This window comes from Pseudonaja textilis, chromosome 3, assembly GCF_049901715.1.
Source record: "Pseudonaja textilis isolate UNSWEBS1 chromosome 3, rPseTex1.2, whole genome shotgun sequence".
NCBI lineage: Eukaryota > Metazoa > Chordata > Lepidosauria > Squamata > Elapidae > Pseudonaja > Pseudonaja textilis.
In genome coordinates, this window is record NC_141992.1 from 68,809,439 (window position 1) to 68,833,547 (window position 24,109).

At 34.7% G+C, this 24,109-nt stretch overlaps 1 protein-coding gene across 3 annotated transcripts in view; it reads right to left on the reverse strand.

Moving 5' to 3' along the window:
* SLC44A5 (solute carrier family 44 member 5) overlaps positions 1-24,109 on the reverse strand; it is a 168,754-nt gene that overhangs the window by 54,578 nt on the left and 90,067 nt on the right. For all 3 annotated transcript variants that reach the window (XM_087930041.1, XM_026700187.2, XM_087930040.1), the window contains exon 2: positions 17,793-17,841. In XM_087930041.1, the coding sequence (XP_087786167.1) occupies positions 17,793-17,841 (49 nt within the window). The remainder of the gene's footprint in view (positions 1-17,792; positions 17,842-24,109) is intronic.

A 24,109-nucleotide genomic window follows, 5' to 3' on the forward strand; every position in this document is an offset into this window, starting at 1 on the left:
GAGGTGCTTGTTTTCCAGAGCTTCAATGAAAACAAACAACCATATTATTTATTTTATTTATTTATTAAATTTCTATAGCCGCCCAATTCAACACTGTTGCAGGAGAATCGATAAGAAAGGAGGTTTGGTTTCTACTAAAATCATACAGAGCCATATCTAAGAAGATGGATTTATAGACATAAATGATGCAATGTTTAGGGCACTGTAGAAGGAAGGAAAGAAGGAAGGAAGGAAAAATAAAACAATAAAGATAATAAAAGAATCATGAAAAATATATATTCATTTATTTATTTTCTTACTGCTCTTACTTTTGTATATGCCCATAATCACCAAGCCCTCTCAGTATTTAGTTTACTTTACTTTATTGTCTTGCACCTCGTACAATGAAATTAAATACCATCTTCAAAGTACATTATGACTATGAAAATAAACACAAACACACATCTTTCACATTCTATACATTGAACTGAAAACTCCTGATACTGCATTAATATTGCACTATACAGTAGAATTCAATAGTTACTGCCCTGGGTCAGAAGCTGTTTTTCAGCCTATTTGTCCTTGTTTTTATTATCCTATATCATCTAATAGTTCAAAAAAAGGGTTCAAAAATAGTTTTAAAAAATCTATCTAAGATAGATTATCTATCTATCTATCAACTATCTATCATCTATCTATCTATCTATCTATCTATCAATATAACAAGCCCAAAACTCAATAACTGGTTACTTTAAAAATTAGATATGGTTCATTCGTCCAAATAACTTTACCTTAACTAATTTTTGGAATGCCTTCATACTAGTTTAAATTCTGGAAGAAGGTTGTTTTATAAAAGAGATGCTATCACTGAAAAACTCAGCAACATCCCCCCCAAAAGTGTGTAAAGTCTAGTCTCTTCTCCTATGACAACTGGCACAACTTGTAGTCCCATGATAAACATTATCAATTTCAGTTGAAAGAGATAGTGTTGGAGATACTTTACAACCAAGTCATATTGGCCAAGCCAAGAACTTTATTGGTTAAATGGAAACCAATGTAGGGCTCATACTGGTGTTACCTGGTCATCACCTACCAATAAGTACGCCGATACAGCTTGCAGTTCCAAGTGACCTTTAGCAATAGCACTTAGCACTAGCATTTAGGCTTGTATACTTCATAGTGTTTCACAGCCCTCTCTAAGCAGTTTACAGAGTCAGCATATTGCCTCCAACAATCTGGGTCCTCATTTTACCAACCTTGGAAGGATAGAAGGCTGAGTCAACCCTGAGCCTGTGGAGACCTGAACTGCCAAACTGCTGGCAACCAGTGATCAGCAGAAGTAGCCTGCAGTACTGCATTCTAACCACTGCACCACCACAGCTTTACAGACATTCTTGTCTAGAAAACCCTACTTACATGGTAATAAGGATAAGTAGCAATAGCATTTATATACCATTTCACAATGCTTTACAGCCCTCTCTAAGCTATTTACAGAATCAGCATATTGCTGCTAACAATCTGGGTCCTTGTTTTACTAACCTAGAAAGGATGGAAGGCTGAATCAACCTTGAGCCAGTGAAAATCGAACTACTCACAGTTGGTAGAGTTAGGATGCAATACTATATTCTAGCCACTGCGCCACCATGGCTCAAAATTACCATTGTCAAATTATCACAATCCAGCTTGCAACTACTGCCCCAAAGATGGACAAAAGTGCCCTTAACATAGCCTCCATCTGTTCATTCAGCAGTATCTGGTATGAGCTTCAAGTCATGAATGTGCTTCAAAGATAGTGTCTCCCTATTCAGAGTTAACATCTGAACTATAACAGCCTTAGAATCAAACAACATCATCATCTTGCTAAGCTTAAACTTCAGTCTACTTTGGGATATTTTTTCTCAGCTGCCTGGGCCAAATTGGAAGAAATATGGGTTCCTGATATCCATTGCATCTCTCTGATTATGAATAAAACTTTGGCATTACATTGGTTACAGATGTAAATGATTGGATGTTAAAGAAGCTGACAGAATGGGCTTAATAGATAAATGTGTGTTGTAGATAAAATACGATAAAGGTTCCAACAGATTTATAAAGTTTAGTGCATAAATAGTGGGTTGTAATAAAAAAAAATGGGAAAAATACTTCAGCATTATAAGCAATTGTATAAGAACCTATAATACTGTACCGCAGTAGAGTTAATTAGGGAAAGGAATGAAAAAGTAAACATATTTACATAAGATCTGTTTTATTTTAAGATGTGATCCTTTTAATTTTCAATCTATATTTGACATTCTTACTATCAACACCCAAGATACACTAACATTATACAAGAGAATAAAAGATGATTTCATGAACTGCAAACACAATAACCATTCGTAAAGAGTGCTAAGAATCTTGGGATGTGTCTTTCAAGTTGAAGCTTCAAAAAATAAAAATAAAAAACCTTCCAAACAGAAATGTCCTTCGAGAGATGTGAACAAAGTCATTTGACCACTGAGGTAAAGTGAGGCAGTCTCATGAGAAATATGAAAGACAAGAAACAATTAAAAGAAAGGACAAAGGGGAGGCTTTTAGGGAAATTGTGAAATCAAAGGCAATGAAAAGTGTTCACTGCAATTAGAGAATATGTCAGTGTGGAGAGATGGAAAGAAGTTCAAAGCCTTCCGTTAGAATGTTTTGAATTGATTTTTTTATGAGTTAGGATCATCAGAGAATCGCGTACCCTACTACTGTTAGAATACTTCCATTTCCATACCTGTTCCACTATTGGCATGATGTGAGAAATTAGGTGCAATTAACAATCTAAGATTTCATTGCATAGTTTATTAAAGATAAGCTAGCAATCAAATGCAGGATGAATGAAGGTCTCTGACATTGTTAGGGTAGAAAAGTCTATTTCATATGAGTTGAACTGCTGAGGTCACAATCCAATTTGGAAAAACTCCAAGTGATAATGAATGGTAGTACTTAAACTCTGCAACTTCTCTTATACACATTAAGGATTACTTTAGCTTTATTTTTCCCTTTTTTATCTAGCTGGAAAAGATTACCCTCTAGGATCCCATCACTTTCAGTCACTAAAAGTACTGAATCTACCAATTAATATAAAGATTAAATGCATTCAGCAGCTGCTTCTAAGTTAGATCATACTGCTCACTTGAAACCTGCGGAGGAACTGAATTGCACTACTTTTATTTTAATCTGGTTCAGACAGTGTGTTGTGTTTATTTAAAACTCACAAGATATAAAAGCACAATATTCAACAAAAGTTATTTCTACCTTAACTACTGGTTTCAAGAAGGCAACATAGAGCAAGCAGTATTAGGAACACTACAATAGGAGGGACTGCCATATTCAAGAAACAACATTTTCCCAGGAATTTGTATGATTCCAACTCTCTCGTGTTTTTGCAAATCTTTAAAGACCTAGTTCTTCCAACAGATCCTGGGGCAGGGTAGTTTGTGATTCAAATCTTTTTTTGTTGTTTTCAATGTATGTTTTATTATTGTTATTGAGTCTTCTGTTTTATTATTGTTATTGAGTCACTCTATGCACAATAAGATGGATTCTTTAATTTTATTATTGTATTCATTATAAAACTAATACATAAGCCACCTAGAGCTGTTTTTGTAATTGATGTAAGCTAACTGCATTGTTACAATTTATGATGATTAATTGCAAGTTAAATAAATACTGGAAGAGCATGTGAACTGCATGCTGAAGGTGTCTGTTGCAAACTGCTTATCTCCTGCTCAGGCTAAGAAAATTGCTTTTCTAAAATCCTGAAAAACCAAGAACATAAAGCAGGTAGTCCTTATTTAATAACCATAACAGGGAATAGCAACTGAGTTATTAAATTAGATAGTCACTAAGTAAATCTGCAACTGTGCTATGATCTTGCTTCAGCTTTTCTAAATAAGAGGATTAGCTGCAAAGTTATTTTTTCATCACTGCCCTAATTGCAAACTGTCATTGAAGGAGGACTACCTGTACACATAGATAAAATCGCATTATGTTTACTAATAGTTTGACTCAATATTAGATGACTCTGACTATAAGCTTGGCTATAACTTTGGTTTTCAAAATTTGTTTTCACTTTTGCTGGGCCAGAGATTGAAATATATATATGAAAACTGTGTGGATATACATATATTCTACTTATATGTACATATAAATAAAATATGTGCATGTATATATGCATATGGATATATATGTGAATATGAATATATGAGATGGGTACAGGTAGACCTCAACTTACAATCATTTGTTTAGTGATTGTTCAAAGTTACAATGGCACTGAAAAAAGTGATTAATGACCATTTTTCATGCCACAGTTGCAGCATCCCCATGGCCACATGGTCAAAATTTGGATGCTTGACAACTGGCACATATTTATTATGGCTGAAATATCCCAGCGTCATGAGATCACCTTTTGTGACCTTCTAATAGACAAAGTCAATGGGGAAGCCAGATTCACTTAACAACCATGTTACTAACTTAACTGCAGTGATTCACTTAACAACTGTGGCAGGAAAAGTAGCAGTAGAAATTTTGAGCTCAGTTGTGGTCATAAGTTGAGAGCTATATGTATTATGTATGTTCACTGCTTTGAGTTGTGTTTTATATATACATTATATATACAATACTTTGGCCACCTAATGAGAAGGAAGGACTCACTGGAGAAGAGCCTAATGATGGAAAAGATTGAGAGCAAAAGAAGGGGACGACAGGGAATGAGGTGGCTGGATGGAATCACTGAAGCAGTAGGCATGAGCTTAAATGGACTCTAAAAGGTGGTAGAGGACAGGAAAGTCTGGAGGAAAGTTGTCCATGGGGTCACGATGGGTCAGACACTACTTCACAACTAACAACAACAACACACATATATATCTCTATCTCTATGTCTATGTGTTGCGGTTACAGGTAGCAGGTGCAGATGGCTGAAGAGAGTGAGGACTCAGATGAGGGGCCAAGACCATTAGGGAGTGGATTGCTGCCTTCAGAGATTGTAGGGGCTGGCAGCAGCAATGAGGAAGTTCCCTAGGAGCCTGTGCCAAGTGTGCATGCATGCAGGATTGCTTGCAGGAAAAAGCAGCTACAACAGCATGGGCGACTCAGGAGTAAGGCTGCAAGGTAATGGCCCCTCCTTCAAGAAGATAAAAGCCAGCTGTGAAGTGAACATTCTTTGTAGGAAGCAATGTCATTTTGAAACTCAGCCTCATGGACATTACAGTTGGTATTTGAAGACTCTTGTGTTGTAAACTATTTCTGCAAAAACTTGGCAAGGCTCTTTTTTGTTGGAGCTAATTAGTTGGAAGCAGCCTTTTATCTGTGAAGAAACATGATTCATAGATGAAACATTAAAAGGTTGGGCTGCTGCCTTGGGGACTTCCGGTTTGAGCTTCTTCGGGACAGACCGAAACCTCGTCTCTCCGAGGCTTCGATCCGTGCTCACCGCTGGAGCGCCCTGAGCCAGCTGGTTTCGGGGCTAAGCCACCCCGTAGAGGTGGTGAAGAGGGGGGAGACTGCCTGCAGGGTTGAGGAGAGTCACATCACTCCTCTCCAGCTGGCCATTACTCCCTTTCCCGAAGGCAGTTGTAGCAGTGGTCAGAAATGGCCACCACAAAGAAGAACTCGACCGGGAAAGAATGTGCAGGAGGAAGATAAGAAGAGAAAGTTTTGGTTGACCGGGTCAAACAGCAAAAGCAACAAATAAGGTACCCTGGAATTTAAACTTAACAACATTGTTCCCAAAGAAGATTTTGAAGCTGCAAAGGAGAGAGAGAGGGGAAAGGATTAGGTTTTTTTTTCTTCTCTTCCTTATACTGAGAGCTAAGGGACTTAAGCAAGAAACTGAGAAAAAAATCCACTTTGACATTAATAGGCATCTAAGCTGAAAATAAAAGTCAAAGGGATAAATAAAGATTTCTGGACATTTAAAAGTTTTTAAAAGCTGGAAAGGAGAAAAAAAAAGAATAGAAGGGCAGGATCTGGAAAAATGGAGGAGACTGCCTGGAATTAAGGAATGGAACTGTAATTAAAAGGAACTTACAGTGAAATTTTAACAAGATTCCTCAAAGATACATTTTAATGGAAACTTGGTAACAAAATAATAGAACCCAAGGAAGAGAAAGTGGAAAACAGCCTTGGATTATTTGGATTACTTGGTGATTTTTGGTTTTTGCATCTAGATGACTAAAATTAACTGGGTGGTTGTTTAAAAGTTTTTAAAATGGTATCACTCTTAGAAGAACTGAAAACGGTACTTTAAAAATGGAAAGAAGATGCACAAGAAAGTTTTTTAAATGGTATCACTCTTAGAAGAACTGAAAACGGAACTTTAAAAATGGAAAGAAGATGCACAAGAAAGGAGAAGTTCTTTTGGCTTCATGTTTCAATTCTTAGAAATGGAGATCTGGAACTATGAGAAGCAACAAGAAACACTTGTAGAACAAGAAGGTTGGGACAAAGAAGAAGCCATCTTTAATGATCAAATAATTTTAAGTGGGGGGAAAAAAGAAAAGGGGGGAAAGAGAGTGAAAGGTTTAAGATTAGGAAAAACAACCAAGAAGAAGAAGAACAATTTGAAAGATAAGTATAATATTAGAAAGCAACAGGAGAGGATTAAAGATGAGAGAGTTAGAAGTAGAGAGAGGAGGGGGTAAAAAGGGGAGGGAGAAGAAGAAAGGGAAGGAGGCAAGGAAAAGAAGTTGTAAAAGACAGAAACAAGAAATGGAGAAACAGGGAAAAGATATAAGGATTGTAACCATAAGTTTGTCTAGAGATAATGGGTGAAAATTTAATTCTAAAAGGGTTTCTGCAAAGGTACCTAAGATAGCTTTGTTATATTACAAATAGAAATAACTTTAGAAAATATGATGATGGATAAAATATTTATTGTAATGCAGTGGGATGTTTGTTAATCAATAAATGAATTAAAATGATTGAGAGAATTAAAAGGGAACATTTTTAATTATTAGTAATGATTTATAAAAATATAAGTGAGAAATATGGGGAAAAAAAGAATTAACTATGGAAAGTTTATAAGTGTTCCCAAGGAAGTATGATATTCAATTGAAAAGAAATGTTAAAGATGTTAAGATTTTAATGCATATTAATGATAGAATTGAATTGGAATGGAATGTGTTTTATTTACATATATATATATAATTTTTCTTTTTAAGAATAAGTGTCTATTTTAAGAATGTACCAAGCAGAATTCGATTGGAAGTTATGTATTATATCTTAAAGCTATACACTGAAGTTTAAATAAGAGCTTGAATGGATAAAATTATAGGATATAAAGGTGTAATACTCTAATTGGTAACTACAGGGAAAAATTTGTTTAATAAGAAAAGATAATGTGAAATTGTAACAGGACAGACAAAAGTATAAATATAATGATTTGAATTGAGATAATCAAAACAAAGTTGAGAAAATTAGAAGAGGGGAAAAACTATGTAGAAAATATAAAATGGTAATAAGATATGGAATAGAATATAAAAATGAGCATAAAATTGAATTTTGTGTCTGAATGAAGAAGTGATAACCTGGGACCATGCTATTTTCAAAAAAGATGTTTTATTTGTGTTTTGTTTTTGTGAAAACCCAAATAAAATTTTCAAAAAAAAAAAAAAAAGGGTTGGGCTGCTGCCTTGTCTTGTGTTTGCTCTCTTGGAACCAGGTTTGGGTCAGAACACTATGTCTAAATCTATGTCTGTCTGTCTATCTAGTCAGGGGTGAGATTCTACAGATTCGGACAGGTTCTATAGAACTGGTTATTATGATTCTGTGCAATTTGGAGAACCGGCAAATCATACCCCTGGCTGGCCCCGCCCCTCTCCACCCACCCCTCCCATCCCAGTCAGTCCTTTTCACGCATGCGCAACATCGCGCGCATGCCCAACATCGCTGACTGAGTTCTCCCCTGCCCAGTCACACCTTAAGGTATCATTTTTCCCCTCCCAACAATTAGCTGTTCCAATGATCAGCTGTACCAGGATCCTCCTCGCTGTCTTATTGCTTCACCTAGGAAGTTTACTGAGGCCCAAGGGGCACACAGGGGGAGGCGGGGGGTGCTGCACGCCCCCTGCATTCCATTTTTTGCTTTCCTGGGTCCCAGAGAAGCCTTCTGGGAGCAAAAACGCCTCCCCAGGAGGCTTCCCTGAGGCCCAGGAAGCCAAAAAAAAAACCAGACAGGGAGGGGGTTGCTGCAGAAAAACCAAGAAGCCACGTCTACCCAGTCACATGCCCATGCCCACCTAGCCATGCCCGCAGAACCAATTGTTAAAAAATTTGAATCCCACCCATTCTTGTATCTAATCTATAATCTTGAATTGTGTGACTAAAAGCTACAATATCTGGTTTTCTAAGCAGTATCCTCTGTCATTTAAAGATGCACAGAAGGACCAAGAGTTAAATAGCCAAGTCATGATACAATGGAAATATGAGGTTCTGAGACAAACTGCAGTGCACAAGTATTTTGTATATTTTTTCAATTTGCTGCAGATGCAGGAGATACTTGTGTTGGACATGGAATCACAATCTCTAGCATGGAATAAGAAACCTTTGTGAATCCAGAAGGAAATATATTATTATTATTATTATTATTATTATTATTATTATTATTATTATTATTATTATTATTATTATTATTATTATTATTATTTTATTTGTCTAGCAAGTATTATAATCAAAATAATAGCAATAGCAGCCAATAGCAATAGCCAAATAGCATTCCTAACCAATTTTTCCACTTTAACATATTATGCCTTTTCCTTCCCATAAGTTATTATTAGTAAGCTATTAAACATTAAAATAGCATTTTAAATATTTGATATTTTATATAGTCATACCAAGGGTTATCTAAACTCCTTGTAAAGCAATAATCTGTTTTCCCATGTCCCTGCTCTTCCAATTTGTGTTATCTATTGGAAACACAAAGGCCAATAAGTAAGGTTGAGCTTATTTTACAAAGCTTAAATATGAAAGCAGGGAAGAAAATGATTGTTTAACTTGTGAAATGAGAGGTCTTATTACAGCCCAACAGATCAAGAAATATAATTAAGAAAACCAGAACCCTTGCCACAATTTCAGGAAAAATCAACTTTCCAAATTGTTTCAACATTCCAGGCGGGAAAAAGAAGAAAATTACTAAATCTAAAAATATAATATCCTGCAATGCATTAATTTAAAAGTGATATCTTTTGTCACCCAATTAAAAATTTAAAAATATTGATATCATCTTACATGCTTGTTTTAAGATTCTTGATGTTCACAAACAGAAGATATTTATGAAAAAGTACAATAACAAGCTAATGATAAGTGACTCTGGCTAATATAAATGGGTTTTTTTTGTTGCAGTTCAGTAATACGGTCAATGATTATAGATGGTTTGTTCTGTCATTCAACATCTGAAAGGCAATAGGTTTCTCATTCTCATGACCACAACTAGACAACCTTCGTGGAGTAAAATCTGGTTAGTGCTTCTATATAAGTATTCTTCGACTTACCACGGTTCATTTAATGACCTTTCAAAGTTACAATGGCACTGAAAACAGTGACTTATGACTGTTTTTCACAAAAAGTCACACTTTTTTCAATGCTATTGTAACTTCAAATGGTTGTAACAACTATCTTATGTAGCAATGGAAGTTTTAGACTCAATTGTGGTCATAAGTCAAGGACTACTGGTACTCTACACTGATGATTCCTTTTAAATGTCCCTGGAATGGATTCATTCTATTACCACTGTCAGTTAGAAAAAGAAATGGCTGATCTGTCAAATTGTTGGTCTATCAGTTTTCCTAAGTACTATCAGCAAATTATATGCCGCATGGGAAATGAACTGATTGGTTGTCAAGATAAAAGTGTTTACAGATGAAGAAGCAGAATTTAAGGCAGATTGGTCAATGTTTGACCATTGTATTGTCCTGCATCATTTGGCAGAAAAGTAGTCTGGTGCCTTTATTGATTTAAAGGTGTTTTTTTAATTTCTTGATAGAAGCTATGGGAGAAATGGTCAGTGTCTACCTTAGCTTGTCAGTTTACTTCACATAATTATAATTCTGCAGGAAAATGCTTTGATGCAGGACATACGTTTCATCTTCAAAGATCTTTCTGCTTCAATACCCATGAAAAAGAGTTAAGCAAGGACATATTTTAGCACTCCTATGTTTTAATTTTGATATCAACTCTATAACTCAAGCCTTGTCAAAAAATAAATTTTGAGTTATCTCCAAAACTGGGAGAGGAACTTTCCTAAGCTATTATTGAAAAGGAGCATTTCATAAAACTTTTATCTCAGCCATCTAAATATCTTAATCCTGCACAGCATTTATTTAGACTTAGATAGCTGTCCATCTTATGACCGACTTTGAGTGGATTCCAAAACATTTATAAAAAGTTTAAACAGCGTAATGGCTACATTAAAACTATAAAACTAAATACTATATTGAAAACATTAAAAACAACAAAAACCTATCACTATATCAAATTTATGATGCACAGTCACCTAATCTTTTCTTAGCAAAAGCCAGTTCTTCAAGACTAGTTGGGAAGAGGTCCCTGAACTTCAATGTCCCACAAAGGACAGGAGGTGCCATAAAAAAGTCATGCTTCCTAGTTCCCATCAGACGGCAATATTTAGGGGAGGGGACTAGTAGCTTGCCCATCCTTATATGACTGATAGAAGGATAGTTTTCTTCTTGGTTAGATTCGGTGAGTTAATACTTACAGTTTTAGAAAAGAAGCATAATGATATCCCTCAGGAAAAACCAAAAAAAACAACCACCCAATGTTATGTGTTTGTCCATTTGATTATGTCTTCTCTCTAGCTTTATGCTTTTGTTCATACAGATGACCAAAAAATGCATTTTTTCTATTAGCTAATGTATCCAAGAAATCAATAGAAGGCTTCTTAAGTTTTGTTCAACTGCTATGGATATAAGGGTTTATTAATTTAGTTAATTTGGAGGATATACATGCTGTTTAGATATTTATAGTTTATTTTGTCTATTACAGTGATCAAATAATGTTAAGTTGGTTTTTTTATCTGAGTATGGTGGACAATTGATCTCTGACTTTAAAAATATTACTATAATATAACTATTGTAATAATATAAACAATATTGTATGATCCTGATCCCTGTTTTATCTCTGACTGCACAGAAATACTGCCCCCCTTAAAAAATTATATTCTCACTAATATATTTGTAATAAAAAGAATTTCACGATTTTGAATAAGCCCTATTGGGGCAACTTGTTTTAATACTACTACTTAGAATGCACACAATAATTTATTAATTTACTTTAAATGTCCATAGCTTCTGCTTCTTAAAGCAGTTTACGAACATAATTGCAACTACATTAACATTTTAAAAAACATTTAAATATAGAATACATGATGCAAGACAATATAAGCCAATATAAACCAACTACTATGATTACAATTGTTCTGTATCTATTTAACTTTAATTGACAAAAGTGGTACAAAGCATGTCTGATAGAACACTGATGAGATTCATAGTTGTTTAACAGTTCATTTATTCTGCCTATAGTTTTGATATAATTGATAAAAATCAAGGGAAATAATTTTATTAATTTTAAACAACTTCTCATTAAATATTATTACAGATTCTGGATCTGATTTGATGACACGGAATAATCTCTGCTATAAAAGATGACATGCCACTAAAACTACTTTTTTTAAAAAAAAAAAAATTAACAGAGTGCTCTGGGCAAGTTCTAACAAATGCAAGCTTAGAATATCCATCTCAGCACAAATGCCTCTACCATCATAAACTGCTTAATATGCATAAAAGAGTGTCTGGAGGGGGCATGGAAATCTAATGTGCATTGAGTCATCTCATATAGTTGATATAAATTGGGGCAATAATGCCATTCAAGCCTATATATGCATACTAGATCTTGAATTCAGTCAGGTTAGATGGCTGATGAAAGTCAAGATGAATAGCATGGGCAACAAGATTCCACTTGTAACCTGCCCATCAAACTAAGTACAGTTGTCTGCTAATATTTTGAAGGTACTTTTCAATGTTTAGTTTGTTCTAATACAGGGCATTGCTTGCCTGTGGCTCTAGACACAGACCTTTAACTATACACTTATAGTTTACTTCTTAAAGAAAACTAAGGCTATAAAAAGAAAATATCTAATGCAGGAATGTCAAACTTGCGTCATCACGTTCTCCTCACATGATATATCATGACTTCCCCCCCTTTGCTAAAATGGGAGTGGTCATGACCAGCGTGTGACGCATCTGGCCCATAGGCCGCGTGTTTGACACCCCGGATCTAATGCCCTCCTTGCTCTAACAATAACAGCATTTTCTACAGCAGGCATGGATAACAATGACCAGGGACAACTAAATATGTACAGTACATGCTTATATACTGAACAAAACACAGTAACAAAAGTTAAAAATACTAATGTCTGTACTGACTAAATACTGACTAATGAATGTCATAACACTTACAGTGTTGTCTTCTGTCACACAATACTAACAGATCCAACACGTACACCAACAATAAATGCTTTCTGCTTAATAAAGAAAAACTACAACAAGAAAAGAGGAAGTTTTGAATTATGTGTTCATTGCAGAGTCGGGAGAAGATTTTTATTTTCAGAAAATAAATGCTAGTTTCTCATGTTGCATTTCTTCCTAGAGCCTTATAAATTACAATATACTGAAATTAGATGATACAGTAGTTAGGTAGCACCTGCCTTGAAGAATATGCTGTGGTTGTAGAACCTGTGAAATGCAAGTATCTGCAGTTATTGTCATGGTAACAATATATTTATATTAAGGTATCATAGTGTAAAGCAAGGGGATAAAATCAGAAGTTAATTTGGCTACACCACTAATAAACTGCTTCACAGCATGTGGATATATGATAAGATACCAAACATCTTCAACTCCCATTAAACTTAATAGAAATTCTGCCTCAAGTCAAAATGGAAGATAAAGTGCAGAGCTTTTAATACTTCTCTTCCTTTCCAGCAACAAACCCTTTAAACTCTCCAAGCATATTAAATATCATTATTGCTAAAATAAAATCAGATGGATTGCTTAGCAGCTAATTTTGCTAGTCCTCCTTTGCAGAATTTCATGCTTGTTGGACAATAAATGATGATAGGAATGTATTCTAATATTTCTTATATGCTAGATTAAGAGTTTGATGTGCGAATATCACTAATGAGATATGTACCATGAATAACTATCATTTTACATTGATATGATTATTCTGATAAATATGGATAACCTGTATGGTATTTTCTTGTTTCCGTAGAAAAACTAATAATTTAGATTCAATTTAAGGGAATACACGAATTCTTTTTCCCCCTTAATGCTTTATCATTATGGGATACCGAGTGTAGATTAATGAGGGGGAAAAATGAATTTCAACAACTGTAAAATCAGGATGCAGCATAACAAAATTGACAAAAGTTTAGGGGGTCTGAATACTTTCTGAATGCACTGCATGTAATAAAGAATAAGTTGAGATGGTTTGGTCAAACAGAAAGAATGAATGAGGATCAAATTACAAAACACACATAGAGACACAATACAATATATTTAGATTTTACTGCAAATTATTCAGATTCGAAGTAATACAGAATTATCTGTTTACGAAACTACATGTATATTCATGTCCCCAACCAAAATATCTCCAACATAATCACAAGCATTCCTTGTACTTTTATCCATTAATGTATTAAGTACTCAAGGGTTCGTTACACATCATTGTCTTACTCCCTTCTCAATATTGAAGCACTTATTAAAAATTCTATTCTCACTCGTACTTTTCTTCATGATATCCCTCTCACATTCAGCAAGTTGACTTTCAGGTTCTTGTTTGTGTAAAATGTTGCATAATTCAGGCTTATCATATGCATTTGCTAAATCAACAAACACATAATAAAATTCCTTTCTCATATTCACACATTTCTCAATGGCTTGCTGAATAGCAAAAATTTGACCTCTGCATGCCATGCAGGCACAAAACCATCCTGTACTTCTGAAATGTTGTTCTTGTACTCTTAATTTAGGCTTCCTCTTTTTCCTTTAAGTATTATAATAATAGCCACATTCTTCTATCATTTAGGCATAGATGTTGTTTCACATGTTTAAAAAGTTGCACAGCTGTTTCACAAGCCCACCACATCTATATGTTAATATTTCCCCTTAAACTATTTAAACCTGCAACTTTTAACTTTTAAAAACATTTTCACATTCATTATTTCACCTACTTTTACTTCAATTCCATTCTTCCAACATATTTCTATAACTTCACTACAGACGTACACAATATTCCTGTTAGCAATTTCTCACTTGTTTCATCCCACATCTTTTGATCCCTTTTATTTTTAATTCTGTCCACTCTGCTGAAGGCTCATTACTTACCTCTCTTCATCTAATTTAAAATGTATTTACCTTTATCAAAATCTTTTAGCATTTTTCCTCCCTCTTAATCTTAACTGTCCCTTGTTATCTATGACTATTATTATTGTCACTCTCTTTCTCAATGCATATGTGTAATAGTATTTTTGTCATCTTCAGTTTTTGTAGTGATCATTCTCCTATATATTTTTATTCTCATCCAGTTCATGTTCCACCAAGCATCCTTTTTATACTTCTCATTATTGTAACTCCAACAAGATATTACATTCTCTTTCCTTATGTCTATTCTCTATTCATTATTTTGATAATCTATCTGCTAATATTATTTCTTCCCATGACCCATATTTTCTATTTCTTTTCTTTTCTCTTTTTGCTTCATGCCCACTTTTTTCCCAAGATCTACTCCTGACATAATTTAAAAAAATAGTTTGACCCACATTTGGCAATCTCACCATCCTTGTGTCCTACACTAATTCTGTCAATTGTTCATCAAAAACAATCCAGTCAATCATGCTTTTATACTTATATGTATTCCTTTTTCACACAAACTGAGTAGACTAATGCTTAAACCACATATTTGGAGCCAACATTTTCAAAGCAAATCTTCAATTAATTACTATGATTCTAATTTATGATTGAGTCTCCAAATAGTGAAGTCACTTACTTTTTCTATACTTTTTTTATCTTGTTCCTTTTCACCTAATTGATTTTTCTCCTGGAATAGCGTTCATTCAGAGTGTTCCACAATTTCTCCTAAAACTACTATTTTGTTCTTCTATTATCACCATTCCTTTGAGAGGATCTCAATATCAGGATTTCTATTTGGATATCCACCTATCACAAAATAGTTGACCTATGCTTTCTAATATACATTTTATTCCCTTTACTTATAATTAAACCTATACCTTCATTGCCTTGCATGTTTTAGTGAGTCCATTGCACATGATCAGATTACTTTCATTCTCCTTTCTCTTAGTTTCACAGATATATTTTTCTTTCTTTCTTTCTTTCTTTCTTTCTTTCTTTCTTTCTTTCTTTCTTTCTTTCTTTCTTTCTTTCTTTCTTTCTTTCTTTCTTTCTTTCTTTCTTTCTTTCTTTCTTTCTTTCTTTCTTTCTTTCTTTCTTTCTTTCTTTCTCTTTACCATTTACTTGTCTTACATTCCAAATCATTATCTTCCATGAATTTATTATGTGTTCAGATGGACCCAAAGCTATTAACATCATAGCTTTGGACAACTGAAGCTTTGACATCAAATTTTCTAGTAAAGTGAAGGTATAGACTACTCAGCGCTCTGGGTCATAATCATGCCACATGCAATATTGTCTATAAATGTGTAATGTCTGTAGTGCTTAGTTTGGCAAATATGTCATAAGTGCAACAAAAACCAGATTTTGTCCCAAGTGTTCATCCTAATGATATAAAATGATTTGCAATCTACACACTACTTTGGAATACAGTGTATTATTGCCCACATTCCACCAACTAAGTGTTTACATGTGGTAACCTGACTTGCTCAGAATGGCTTTGATTCTTTCAATACAAATAAACAAATAAATACATAAATAAATTTGAATTAGGCATGCTACGAGTAAAGTAAAAGTCTCCAGTCTCAACTATTGTCCTTATGTGATTGAGCTAACAGGGGAATTATAGCATTCTTAGAAAATGAAATAATGGATAAGTCAGTGGGGTTGGTTTGGAAGAATGACATTCTTGGAACTTAAAAAAGCTGGCACAGAATAAATTCTGTCTTTTAAATGGCAGAAAGTCAATGAACAATAACAATAGCACTTAGAATTATATACCACTTCATAGTACTTCACAGCAGTAGTCCCCAACCCTTGTGGCTTGGCAGCTCAGCTGGGGGTAAGAGAAGAACCAGGCCACACAAGCAGTGGCCAATGTGCACATGAACGTGCAGCTCAAATGCAAGCAGAACTGCCTGCGCATGCACACTGGCCCATCACTTGCATGACTTGAGCTGTGCATTCATGCATGTCAGCCTGCCTCTTAAGCAACCTGATTTCAAACAGGCCACAGCCCAGTAGTGGACCAGGGGCTGGGGCTGGGGATCCCTTCTTTACACCACTTTTAAAGCAGGTTACAGAGTCAGCATATGCCCGCTCCCAACAATCTGGGTCCTTATTTTGCCAACCTCAGAAGGATGGAAGGCTGAGTCAACCTTGAGCTGGTCGGAATGAAACTCCTGGCAGTCAGCAAAAAATTAGCCTGCAGTACTGCATTCTAACCACTGCACCATCACACTCATTTGAGAATGCCTTTGATAGGCTCTTAAAGTTTTAGGGGTGCCCACTAGCCTAGACAAGTTGCCTGTTCTTGATCAAATATTCTGAAATTTGGTTTAAAAAATGCTTAAAAGGGAAAGACAAGAGTGCCAAAGGTCTTACAGCAATAACAGAAGCTTACTTATAAATCAGAAAAGGTACAAGTCCAATGGAATTCCATTGAAAAAATGCAAGTCTTATTAAAATGCATAAAACAAATATAACAGGTCACAAGCATTCTTCTGCTAAAAATTATAGGGACCAATAATTAATATAAATAATCTTTAAAATAGCAAAGAGTATAAGTAGGTTATATAAATGACTTTAAAATTTAAGATTTCTTAAAGAAGGATCAAGAAATTACAAAGAGGTGAGAGAACTATTTTTATTTTGTTGCATGACTGAACTAGCTTTTTAAGAGAGTGAGACTGGAGAACTGCAGCAATTAATTCTAATAAGAGAATAAATGTTAGGCTTTATTTAGAAGTACAATATAATATATCAGGCATTCAAAATGGCATTCACTTGAAAAGATTCAGATATGAAATTGGTAGATCTGTATGTTTCCTTCGATTGTACCAGAAGAGAGAAAAATAGCTGGTGTTGCTAATAGAGCAATCCATAAATACCAGGCCAAAAATTAATCCTAGGATCCTAGTCTATTGTGAGGAAGTTAATTAGATGAAACAGATCAACAACAACTGCAATAATTTTAATTCTGGTGTCAATATACTTACTACCAGAATTCTCTGTGCTCCAGTTACAGATTTTCAAAATCTTCTCATCAGGAAAACAGTTGTAATTAACATCTCTTAAGCCTGTGTAACAGGGGCAAGAAAATTTTCCAAAATTCACACAATAAAAGCTGAGGGTAAGCAGGTCTTAATAAAAACATTACTTTTTAAGAGTATTGGGAGGGTGGGGGGACATAATTATTCCTGATTCTCTTAAGTATGTTTTTCCTCCCTCAGTGAGAGAGGGAAATGAGTGCTGCTAAGAATTCTTAGAAAAAAAAGTTTTCCTTCCCAAATCAATTAAGTGCACATACCCTCTTTTATATTCATACATAAAAAAACACAATTTGATATATCAAAATAAAACATTTACCTGTTGTGAATAGGTCCGCTGAACTTTGGATCAAATTTTCTGGGTTCACCTGCATTTAAAATAACAGATTATAAAATATGTCATAGCAAACATAACAAAGAAAAAATCAGGACTCATCTGTTTCCAATTATTTTGAGAAAACTCCTTAATAGTTGAGAACAGAACTAAAAATCCAGAACTAGGAATCCAGAATAGGAACCAAATCAAAAGACTGAAACTGAGGACCCCTTGAAACCTAGCAGAACAAACAACAACAAAAATGCCATTAATTTCTACATAAAGTGCTATTGCACTTCATTCCTGCAGCTCCAGACAAGTTCAGTGATGGACAGAAATATTCCAACTGCAAGTGACATTGATACTGCTTAGCAGCACAATTGCCTTCATTCCCTCCAAGTCCTTGAAAAGTTGCCATTCAAATTAATTGCTGTGAATTAAGTTAGTGAATGCATGAGGAGTAATCTTACTAATTATATGTGAAAAATTAAATTTAAATCACCTTACATTTTTATTTAAAATAAACCAAATGTGGTCATTATCCTGATCCCACCTACTTTTTTACCTTGGCTGTTCTTGGTTGTTTGAATATATGTTCTTCAAAAATCTGAACATAGATGTAGAAAAACGCACATGCTATACAAGTGGTCTAATTAGATGTAGGATAAATATGATCTAATTATTTACTCAGCTGTATTTAGAAAAAGTAATATTTGGTGTGCAGATGCTTTATTTACCTGACCAGCAAGTAAGGTATGAATTTTTCTACACAAAGAGATTTTAGGCTACCATTCATTTAATCTAATAGTAAATAAAAAATGAAACATTGTTATGCTTTTAGTCAAATCAACTAGTATATATTTATGGCTCTTTTAAAAGGTCAGTGTCAAACCAATAAATACAATATTAAGAAAGCCCATGTTATTTTCACTGAATCATTGCATAAAATTGTTGTACGGCATGAGAATGTGAGTGTGAATACTTTCTACAATTTCAAATCTGTAGTTAAGATCTTTAATGTATTAGTTTAAGAGAAAAGTATTTGCACATGTACTTGTGTGAGTTCAAATGGAAATTCTATGGAAAAGTACATAAGACAAATAGAAGAAAGATATATTGTTTTCATCAAAGCAATCACTTTATTCTTTGAATGAGTCTCCATCGATAGCTTATCTTGTACATTTCTACTCATAAATAAGTCCTGCAGATTACTGCCTACAGAATTCTTGCAAACCTAGTTTTATTTCAAAATCCTTACTTATGAATTAATTACAGTTGCAATTGCCATACTACTATGCAGAAAAACATCCCCTTTTGAAATCATGAAAAGAGATTTACAAAAATGTTGAAACTGAAATTTCTTTCTGCCCTCTTAAAACTTCTCCGCATTTTCAACCTTAAAAAAATCATGTACAGATAATCCTTGACTTACAACAGTTCATTTAGTGACTGCTTGAGGTTACAACAGAACTTTTAAAAAGTGACTTATGACCATTTTTCATACTTACAACCATTGTAGCGCTCCCATGGTCACATGATCAAAACTCAGACGCTTGGCAACTAACTCATATTTATGACAGTTGCTGCAACATTTTGCGAGCTTTTGACAAGCAAAATCAAAGGGGAAGCCAGATTTACTTAACAACTTTGTTACAAACTTAACAACTGCAGTGGTTCACTTAACAAGTGTGGCAAAAAAGATTGTAAAATGGAGCAAAGCTCACTTAACAAATGACTCACTTAGCAGCAGAAATTTGGGTCTCAATTGTAGTCGTAAGTCAAGGTCTACCTGTAGTTTCTTACCGCACAAGGTATTTTTTGTTTTGATTTTTTAGATTTTTATCCTGCTCTTTTTTTTTTTTCTCCAAGTGCAACTCAAGATGCCAAACATAGTAGTGCTCTATCAACCAACCAATTCATACAGTTCTGGGGTGAAGGTTGGTTTTGACAAACAAAAAGTGTAATGCAGCTTAATAGTTACATACCACCAACTGACCTCTTCTCTGTACCAGTCGATAGCAAAATCTTTTTTTTTTTTTAGTTCTGCTATCTTCAATCTTTCACTGTAGTAATGGGGGATGTAGTAAGCATGTCAGGAATGCACCATATAGAATTCAGTGTTAATCCTTTCATTAGTTAGTCAGATGCTCTTATCAGTTTTCATACACTCCAGCACTGCATAAAAATAAGCTTCTTAAATCCATATATTATATGGCTTAGTGTTAGAATTACAAAAGAATCCAAGTGAAACCAATATTTTTTAAAAAGTAAAAGCAAGGATGAAAATGATTTTAAAAAAAATTACTTCTAGACAAACTACAACCTTAATCTATAAGTGCCTTATCCAGTGGAAACAGCCATATGCAAAGGTGAGATAGGAATAATGCTACTTGGAATCCCAAAAATTAGACTGTAAAAAAAAAAAGAAAAAAAACACTATGGAGGAGATATTCAAAGGAACATCCCAAAACAATCAATTATGGTTTCAATATACTATGCCCATGATGGTGAATCTAATGCACATGTTCTGGAAGTGGCACGCAGAGCCATCTCTGCAGGCATGCGAGCCGTCGCCCCAGCTTAATTCCACTGCGCATGTGCACATGCCTCCCACCAACCAGCTGATTTTTGGGTAGATAATTAGACTGCGCATGCATGGGGGGCGCATGCAGGAGATGTGTGCGCATGAGCAGGGGGATGGGGGAACACAGGGGATCCCTTGCACATGCGCAGGAAAGTGGGGGAGTGGGAGGGTTACACGCATGAGCAAGGGGTGGGGGTCACACAGGGGTCATGCGGGCATTGCATTATGGGTGCAGGCACATGTGAATACATGTACACATTTTCGGCGTGTGACGACAAAAAGGTTAACCAGCACTGTACTATGTGATGACAGGGAGCAGGCAGTATTACTTTATAAGATAATGGCTGGTTTACTTGAACAGATATACATATTCCTTCAGCACAGCAAAGAGATCAGTTTTTTAAATTGTCTTGACCATTTATGGTACAGTCTTAAATATTATATAGGCCCAGATTTTTGTAGCCTTGTGTTATGTGGTATTAATATTAAGACATAACTGATTTGAGAAGTCTGTAATGCTGGGAAAAATGAAAGGAAAACAAAGGGAAGGACAACTAGTAGCAAGTAAAACAAACTAGATTTTAGAAGCAATGTGGCTACCACCAGAAAATGAAGGGCCAGACTGGGGATAAATCATCCTGGCTCTGGTTATGCAGTTCTAAGCATTTACACCAACTTGAAAATACATAATCAGTCAAATTATTATATGGATCTAAAATGCTAGCTAATTTCAACAATGATTTGTTTAAATAAAGTAGCCTCATTACTTATTGAAAACTAACCATGAATCACCACAATAGGAACATAATTTGTAAGAAAGTGATTGAAATTTGCATAGGTGGTGGGTGGTTAAGAGAAGAGATTAAAAAAGTCAAGAAAATACAACAGTATTGGAACTTCTTTAAACAGAAATGAGAAAACTTGGATGATTCATGTTCTTTTTCTTATATCCTTTTGTGCATTCTTGATGAACTGCCTGGTATCTTAAGAACGTAATGAAGTAAAAGTGTCAATATTCCCTTCACTATTCTTAAAATGAGTACTTGAACCATCACATTTTTAATGGGAAGTATGAATGGCTCTAACTAGCAGAAAAACAACCAGCGTTGCAAGAAGAACAGAAGAGCAAGACCATATTTAGAAGAAAAGGGGCTGCATAAATTCAGTGATATGAAATGAAACTTTTTGGAGTGGTCAGTTATAAGACAATAAGGACAACTTATCAAACTTTGTTTTGATAAGAAAGGTCCTTACGATACTGCTCCTTTTGAATTGTTGCCATCTCTTTTCTGTTCATCTAGAATTATTCTGAAGATCAAAAGGGCTGGGAAAGGATTTTAAATGCTACAGGGTTGTGGGGAAAAATAGCCATGTGTAAGACTATTTATAACCATGAACTATTATATATAATTATACTCAGATTTATTCAAAGAGACTGTAGCTAAAAAAATAACCTGCTATTTTTAAAAATACAATATATCATTTTCTCAACTAATGCTCTACAGTATCTATCTAATGCTCAGAGGATATTCCCATGGTATGGCACTATTATGGGACTCTGTAAAACAGACATAGGACAGTGAAATAGAAAAGTATGGGACTGAAAGAAAAAACACTGATGCCGATAGTCAGTAGAAGTTAAACACGAAAAAAGCCTGGGACCCAAAGAACAAAAGTATCAGGAAATGAATAAAGGGATTTATAATAGATACCTGTAATGTAATATAAATTACAGCATTTACTATTGCCAAGACTAATGAATATATATTCACTTGCATAACACTTTGGTACCCTTCTGGATGAACAATGCCATGTAAAATGCAGTAGATTACTCTCAAGGGTTAGTGATCTGTCTTCTTGAACTACGACCACTCAGCTGTGGCATATGGCCAACAGTGATGTTAAACCATTAATGTTTATTATTCTCTCAATACTCTGCGTAAATCACAGTGTAGTGCAACATGGAAAGGTAGCAAAAGTACTGATCTTGAAACTCTGCTGGAATCTCAGTTCATGGGAATCTCAAGGATTTTTGCTAAAACTGCAGGTGCTGCCATCAGTTTCATAGAGTAAATCTATGAGGTTAATCCTGTTTGACCAACTAATAACAAAATGTCATTGTTAACTACTGTCTATTTGGGAGAACATTGTGAAGAAAGATTAAATTCTCTGGAAGGCACAAATGTTGGACTCTGAAATAACATCATCTGGTTCATGTAGAAGGCAAGTGCTCTTCAGATATCAATAGGAAGGAGAGATCTTGATTTTCTGAAAGATGGCCTGAAGAACAAGGTCTTCGAGAAAAACTTTTATGAATCTTCTCATTCAACATTGAATCCCGGGCCTAAGGGGGACCCAAAATAAATTAGATCCAGCTTGAATGGAGATAAAAATGCAAGAAAATCTTGTAACAGCTAGTACCAATATTATGAAGATCACACAGGAAAAAGAAACCTGCCTTTTAAAATTTTTGCTTTGATCAGGAGAACCTTTCTATAAAGCTGTGGACAAATGCCAAGTCATCAATCCAGTTTGATGGAAGTGTGGCAAACTCTTGAGAAATAAGGAATTTGAAGAAGAGGATAAAGACTCCCCAGAGAAATTCTGTGATGTGGTAGGAGCTTAAGAGAAGACAGAGGAGCTACTGTATTATAATTTCAGAGTCTGGTGCTTCCACAGCCTGCATTCAAAGAGCAGTTCACCAAAGGATGAATTATTGTGATTCTTTTGTAAATACTTGGCAGGGGTTATAAGAGTTTATTGTGTGATTTTACCCAAGGCAAAAAAAAATCAGGGGAGGGAGAGGGGAACTGTTGAATGAGTGTAAGTTTAGAGATTGAATATGTTATCACTGTGGTCTTCAGAAATGAAGTTCATTTCTGTGATACATGGTAAATATAGAGATCAGGAATCACATCAAGAATTATGAAGCTCTAATAAATTTTAACCAGGAACATGTGTTCTATACCAAAGACCATGATATAGAATCAGGAACTGTATAACTAATGAGCCTTTTAAAGTATATAATCCAAATCCAAGTCGAATTTATTTTAAAATAATAGGATAACTAAAATAAACTGTCTAGAATAATACTGTAGTGGAAGTAGAATATATTTTAAAATAACAGGATAAGTAAAAATAAACATTCCTGAATAATACTGGGTCTGCTAGTTTAATTTGAACATTAGAGGTGCTTTTTTCTATTTTGTAACACAATGCTGACTGTGAAACTCCCTGTAGCTTTTGACAGCAAATAAAGGTGTCTCTCATGTTATAAAGAGCAGAGTAATGGTGCTTGGCACCTCCCAGATATGTTCAGCTACAATTCTCATCACCTCATCAGTATTCTTTAGTTGAGGAAGTATCTAGATAGATAGATATTTTGTTGTAGAAATACATGGGTAGTTCCTGGTCTGAATTGAAGAAATCATTAGAAACGTTCTTTGGGGTGGCAATGAGAATTGATTACAGAAATGATTTAAGTTGGCTTTTAGCACTGAGCAGTATTAATCAGACAGCAGAATTCAATGAACTTGCATATGCAGAGTGGTGCAGGGTGACTTCTACACTGTAAATTAGTGGTGCTAAGTTATGTGTGATTTAACAATTCTGTTTTTAACAAAGAAATCAATATTAAACAATGGCCTTGAAGTATATCATTTTGCAAATTATAAGTGCCTTTCTTGGTAATGTCATAAAAGCATATTTGGGGGAGGGGGATTGTTTCTGTTAATAC